We start from the raw sequence: 7,058 nt of genomic DNA on the forward strand, positions 1-7,058 counted from the left end.
GGCCCAACACCTTGAGTATCCAGAGGCCTAGGCACCTCCACGTGGGAGTCGGTCGCGACGTTTGGTTCTGAGGTAGCGGGTGTCAGGGGCTGCGAAAGTGTCTCACTGAAAACCGGCGAACCGGCAACTGGCCTAGAAGAGGCTTCGTCATCAGTTTTGGGCCTTGGATGCCTTTCCTTATCTTTATCTTTGTGTTTTTTGTGCATTCCGGTCGTCGGTCGTTCCGACAGCATTGTATAATTAACCTTCACCCAAAGTAATGGCGAGCAAAATCAAACCGACGTTTAATAGTGCGTTTGTTAAATCTAGCACAAAACCGACAACTAGTGACGTCGTGCTCTGGACCTAGGCATGGAATACAGTAAGAATGAAAATCCTTATGAGGTATTTGCTTCCCACAAGAAATACAATTATTAACTTTTACTGACATCAGTCTGAGGCAAGAAAAAGTTTCTCCAATGGGGTACTTAGCTTTATTGAAGACTTCGGTTCTGAAATCGAATTTGAAATCTCAGGAGTCGGCCGACCGGCACTTGTGAACTGCTTTTGCTTCGGGCACCACGCGGCAAGAAAGACTGAAAAAAATGGCATCGGCTGCTTCTTATATACCCCTGGCACACTGACGTCAGGGAAGAGGTAACAGCAACCGATGCCGGACCAAGACTTTGGAACTCAGGCCGACTGCAGGCCCGCCTGATGGCAGGATAACCCAAGTGTAATGACTGCAGCAGTGAAACACGATGAACATGTTTAGATTTGACATGGTCTGACAAGGGCTGTTCCTTGAGCCAAGCATGCCTTCTAAGGACAGAACCGGTGACTGCTCCCTGCAAGATGTTTCTAGGGCATCAAAACCACAGTGTAAGGTGTGCTTAGTTATTTGACTTGCAGAATGCATTAAGTCTTGCAACTTGCACAAGCAGAAAAAGTTGATATTTTTTGTTTGAGGAGTTCCATGGTATGCTGCTGGAATTTTAGCATATGGAACTGACAATTTAGTGCTCTAATAGCAAGAGTAGCAGAGGTGTATACTTTTTTACCCCATCTGTCTAATGCTCGGGAATCCCTATCTGAGGGGGTGGGATTCTTAGCAGAAGTTGCTTTAATTTCTTTAGGCCATTGGGAGATCACCTAAGGGTCAGCAGTAGGATTTTTGAAAAGAAATTTGTGAGAGTCAGGGACTCTGTAATACCTGTCAGGTTTCCTGGGAGTGGGAGGGAGGGTGTCAGGAGTTAAACTAGATTCCATGAAAACATCATCCAAAACATCCAGGACAGGAGTCTGTGCTGCGGAAGATCTAAAAATTCCCTGAGTCTCTTTTTAGACTGAAGGTAGTCCTGACATTCCCATTGTAAATGCTCCCTTAATGTATGAAGGGTTTCCCCAAAGGAAAAATCTTTGGGTGGAGAGGCTGAAGGAATGGATTCCTCTGCATCAGAATCCTCATGGGCAGAGAGGAGTTGCATATCTTCATATTCAGAGGCATCGGAGTCATTGGACTCCTGTTCAGATAAGACTGCTGGTGACAAATCTCTTTTTATTTTGGAAGGGGTAGCTTGGCTTCCCCTAATCAACATTATAAGGTCTTCCGCAAGCATTTGAGACTGAGGCAAGGAAGCAGGTGCCTGAGATGGGGTCAATTTCTTGGGTGTGGTTCATACCCTGCTCCTTAGAAACCCGGTAGTTTTCAAAAGAACAGAAGACGCAAAAGAAGTCTTTGGCTTGTGTCGAGAATTGGTAGTGCAAAGTACTTCCTTGGAAGCCGGTGCCTGCTCAGCGACTCTGGACCCATCCAAGGTAGAGATAACCACAGGATCCTTAGTCGATGAAGAGTTTTGTGGCATACCAGACTCCGAAATGGTCTCGGTAGCAGCCTGCAAATCCACAGAAGCGGGCATCAGGGGCTGCAAAAGCACCTCACTGAGGACCGGAGAACTGACAACTAGCTTAATGGAAGCATCGTCGGAAGGTTTGGACCTGTGCGGTCTGTCTCTGTCTTTATCCTTACGTTTTTTTGGAAGATCTGATGACGGATGGCTTACCAAAGTCATATTGGAAATCGAGGACCGATAGCGAAAATATCTAGCTACAATAAGAACCAGACAATGTATAGTTCTGGCATTGAACAAATGACAAAAGCGACAGCAGTGAATGTCATGATCTGGGCCTACGTAAGTGATGCAGTAAGAATGAAAGTCTCGGTGTGGTATTTGCTTTCCACAGGCGAGACAACTGTTAACTTTTTCTGACATCAGTTAGAGCAAGAAAAAAGGATCCCCAACAGGCTACTTAGCTTTAGAAACTTCAATTCGGAAAATGAAAGTCAGGTAGCGGCCGACCAGCACTTGTGCAAACTGATTCTGCTTCGGGCTACTCGGCAAGAAAGACTGATGTAATGGCATTGGTTGCCTTACTTTATACTACTGATGACCTGACGTCAGTCCTGAAGTGACAGCAACCAACGCAGAAATACTAAGCCTCTGGTATTCAGGCCGACTGAGGACTATCCTGGCAGGGATAACCCAAATGTGATGACTGGCAACAGTGAAACACGAAGAACATCCTTGTAGTACCTGTCCTATGGACCCCTGAAATCTAAGATCCTCTTCTTATTATGCATCCCAAAATGCAAGCAGTAATCACATTAAGATCTGACTAAGACCCAGGAGAGATGGACCACTATGTATTTGTTTCTGATGTCTATAACCCTGCAGTTACAGCCCAGCTTTCTGTTTGTTGCTGTCATGTCCCGCTAGGGACAGCTGAACTCATTCAGGTGGGATATCTTACAGTCTCACTATAAAAAAGACATAAACAGGGCATGTTGGAGGGTCAGGTATGTATTTCAAAAGATTAATGCTTCTCTGGAGGAGGCTTCCCATCCATGTGAAGCAAAACTCATACCTAATCATATTCAAACTTAACTTGGACCAACAGATGGGAAACAGCATGTTTACCCCTAGTTTGGAACCTATGTCCTTAATGGACTGAGGCAATTTGTGAACACTTGAAAAGGGTATTTGACACGTCAGCAATATTTTGGTAAACTTGAGGTAAGCCTACACAGGCTTAAAATGACTCTTGGTCTGATATCCTAAATAACTACCTATGAACCTATAAGATTCTGTACTGCACTTGAGATAGTTACCACCTTACCTAGTCTAGGAACACCTTTTTCACTCTGGATTTAGAACAATCCTGATGACTTACAGGCTATGGCTTACCACATGTAACCTTGACTGCTGCCCCATGTATCTTATTTTTGGGGTATTAGTGGACCATCTGTTCTATGATAAAACTGATAATATAAGATTAATAAGGCACCAATTATCTGATAAGTGCCTTAAAAAGTTGTGCTAGTAATGTCTGTGCTTAAAATCGGTCTGTAAATTTTGACTTACTGGACTATTACTAGATTTCTTTCTACTGCAAAGTCTGTTAAAAAAAGTGATTGTGGCATAACCTGATTGTCATCTGGCCACACATGATCTTTCCATTCCCCTCTAAATACTGTAATGGAAGCACGTGCACAGGCTACAAGGACTGGGTCTACACACTAATAACAGATTTATTTTTCAGTAATTTTGTGGTATGATAAAAGCCCCTAAGCATTTTTCTTGTTAATATTAAAGACAGGAAGTACAATACCATCACAGTATTTCTTATTAGCTATGCAGCTTCTCAAATAACATATATGGGTACGGGGTGCCAGCCTGCTGAAAAGATGCACTTTTTTATTTTTACAATCTGTTTTATGCAGTGTTTGGAGGATGCACTTGAGTTCAGTAGTAGTGTATCTACACGTTAAGGATGTATAAAAACAGTCTTTTAGCTCTTTATTCTTTTCCTTCAGTGCCTTCATGAGACAATCCATGCCCTCCAAACTAAATGAAGGAGCAGATGAGTAGAAAGACATCTGCTCATAAATACGCAACACATGAGTAATGGGTAGAGATCATCGAAAAACACATTTATCACGTGAAGTGAAGGTGTTTTACAAAACTAACAGTTGTTTTAAAGAAAAGCAGGACAGACGACAATGTTGTAAGCTCTGACGGGCATGAGGATGAGGAACTTTGCTTAGCTGAATATGAACAGCAGACACCAATGGAGTGAAAAAATGATTTATAGGTAAGTGGACACTACAAGATGCTATAAGGTCATTTCATTGCAATTAGTGTTCCAATCTCAGTTGTGTTGGTATAGAACAAAAAAGTGTACTTCCCCCTGGTTCTGTTATATAAAAAATACATACCTGTCTAGTCATCACTTTACTGACTGACCACGACTGACAACTCTGTTGTCCTGTCAAGTAAACTGCTGTAAGTAAATTACACAATGTATTTCCTTGGGTGGGTGTTAGGCTGGAGGGCTGGACAACAGTGTTGGAAAATGGGCTGGGGATGAGCTAGGGCAGTAAAATAGGTATCACCTCAGGGGCAAGAGGCCCTTACTACAGTTCTTTGACTAACTAACACAGCCTTGCTCTGGTTTCATTAATACATATCAGGCACAATTGAGACACATATATATTTCTTCCCCACCCCCACCAAGCTATTGCTGAGTTTTTTCATCTTTCTTATTTGACACATGCACATTATCAGTGGGGGTCACTATTTAATGACATGTCTGAGTTTCCATTGCTCTCAGAATGATATCCAGTGCTTTCTGTTACTTGTATGGGGGATAATAAATAACTTCTGTCTTTAATGCATGGCTAATGTTCATAAAATTCTAGTCTGGAAATGAGTTAAAACTGATGCAATGTAGAGGTTGCAATTGGCTTAAATTAAACTGAGGCAACTTTATTAGTGGGAACTAAAGTATGGTGGACATGTTTCACATCAACTGGTACTGAAGTGTCATCTCACAGCCCTCCCTTCCCAGCTGACATAAGAAACTGAAGTGCTTTTCAAGACTTTACTAAGACAGACCATTCCATGGAGTGGTGAGAAACTATTACTGCCATCTGAAGACTATCACCTAACTTCATTACCTGATTCCCACCTTCCACCAGAAGTGTCTGTGTTTACTCATATTTTGGTGAATTCTCAACCAGACTACCAAACTGCTTCAATGTTTTAACCCGAGGTTCACATGAGCTGCATTTCACACACAGCAGCTTACTCAGAATTCTGCAGCCAGGGCACAAATTGGTCATCTCAAGTCCTCTTATGTTACCTATGAGCACTGAACATTGCAATGACCAGCAGCCCATAAAAGGTCCATCTTAAGGTTGGGGTTCCCATACTTAAGGCCAACAAGAAATTATACCACTTATCTGAGCAATCTATACAGTTGTCCATTCCCTCTGCTGAAGTCTGAAGCTTAATATATATATATATATATATATATATATATATATATATATATATATATATATATATAGACCGTACTTTTATCTTTGTCGATTCCACCTAAATAATTTTCTAGACAAGCCCTCTTCTTTGGGGATTTTAAATACACCTTAAATATGCATCTTTTAAGTACCTAGACCCTCCCATTTTAAAATAAGGCTACTCGAATTTCACTTGCTGAAAATCCATTCATCTCTTTTAGACTTATTACTATTATTTATATTTATGAACTGCTTATTGTTTATTTTATGTTTTATCTGTTTTTATGCATTGCTCACATATTTTAATTTTGACTTTTTTTATTATAAAGGTTTAGCAAATTTAAATGTGTAACTTAAGCATAACAGAGACAAGAAAAACATTACCATGACAAAATATAAGTGACATTACTCTAAGCGAGCAATAACAAAGCGGAATAAAAATCTTAATGAAACAGACACATATGCACAAAAAATGTGCCATGGACAGTTTATCACCCTTAACACCGTCACAAATGACCTAGCACAGAATAATGGCACAAGACTTTTCTACCACAGAGCCATGTGCTAATAAAAATACTTTCTGTAGCTCTGTCAAAGACCTAGGGGAAAAAAACTTAAAACTTACTCTTTCGTCTTTTCGTCCATTACACCAGTTACTTCAATCCCATAAAACCTCTGCATTTCAGAAATGGCATTGGAGAGGATCTGGCTTGATCTCATGGTTGACATCTGTCTGTTGGCTTGGGGCAAGTAGCCATACATTCGCAACCAGGACTGGAAAAAAAAAAACAGTGAAGCAAATTATACACCTGAGAATTATCATTTGACATTTAGCAGTACCAGAATTTTTCCTGCACTTATTAACAATCTCCTTCGTGGTCCCTAAAAGGTTATTCGGTATACCTAGATGACAGTTAAAGTGATTGCTTATGCTCGGTACTACATCACTGCAATCACTGAGTTACGTGCTGTAATGTCCTTAATGTCTCCCCTCATGCTTTTGCAGTATATTTTAATAAAAAGCTTTGTAAGCTTTTTATTAAAACCATGGCACAAATAAATTTAGGTTCTCCACTGGTGACCTTATCTGGGGATAATGTGAAGTACGTCCATGGAATTCAAAGGATGAAACATTGCGCATGCACTATTCTTTGTCCATTAAAGTGCATGGATTCACCTCAAGTTTACCCTGTCCTGATGTCATAGAGGTTAAAGTTTATGATTTGCACTCTAAGACATCAGGCTAGGAAAATGTGACTTTCTAAATTTTTTTTAGCAGAAATAAAGTCCTAAAACCTATGCTGATGGAGAGAAAACACCTTTTTTGTAGTTACTGCACCAGATGCCATGGTGTACAGGTAATTTTTTTTTTCATTATAGCACATTAAACAAAGATATCTATGTGCGTTTTCTCACATTCTTGTCATTAAACACTTTGTCCACATGACTATCAAATGCATCAGCTGCAACTATAATCATATAACATAGTACAGACAGCCAGTGGGTAAGATGCACTTTAACTTTTATACAGACTGGGAAAGTATAAGTCTTGTGATTGTTTTTACGTACGCAAGATGAGCAGGAAGCCAAAAGAAAGAATAGCAGAACACTTCTCATATATTAAAAACATATGTCTAAGCGATGTATTGGTAAAATACATTTCTGAGAAAAAATAAATGCATAAATGTTTTTCGTCCTTGAACAGGTTCATGCCATTATG

General features: G+C 40.4%; 1 protein-coding gene across 1 annotated transcript in view; it reads right to left on the reverse strand.

Moving 5' to 3' along the window:
- Window positions 1-7,058, reverse strand: part of MMP15 (matrix metallopeptidase 15) — an 826,700-nt gene that overhangs the window by 595,540 nt on the left and 224,102 nt on the right. The window contains exon 2 of the mRNA XM_044081528.1: window positions 5,964-6,112. Coding sequence (XP_043937463.1) covers window positions 5,964-6,112 — 149 coding nt within the window. The remainder of the gene's footprint in view (window positions 1-5,963; window positions 6,113-7,058) is intronic.

This window comes from Protopterus annectens, chromosome 8.part0, assembly GCF_019279795.1.
Source record: "Protopterus annectens isolate FY-2018-M chromosome 8.part0, PAN1.0, whole genome shotgun sequence".
Taxonomy (NCBI): Eukaryota; Metazoa; Chordata; order Ceratodontiformes; family Protopteridae; genus Protopterus; species Protopterus annectens.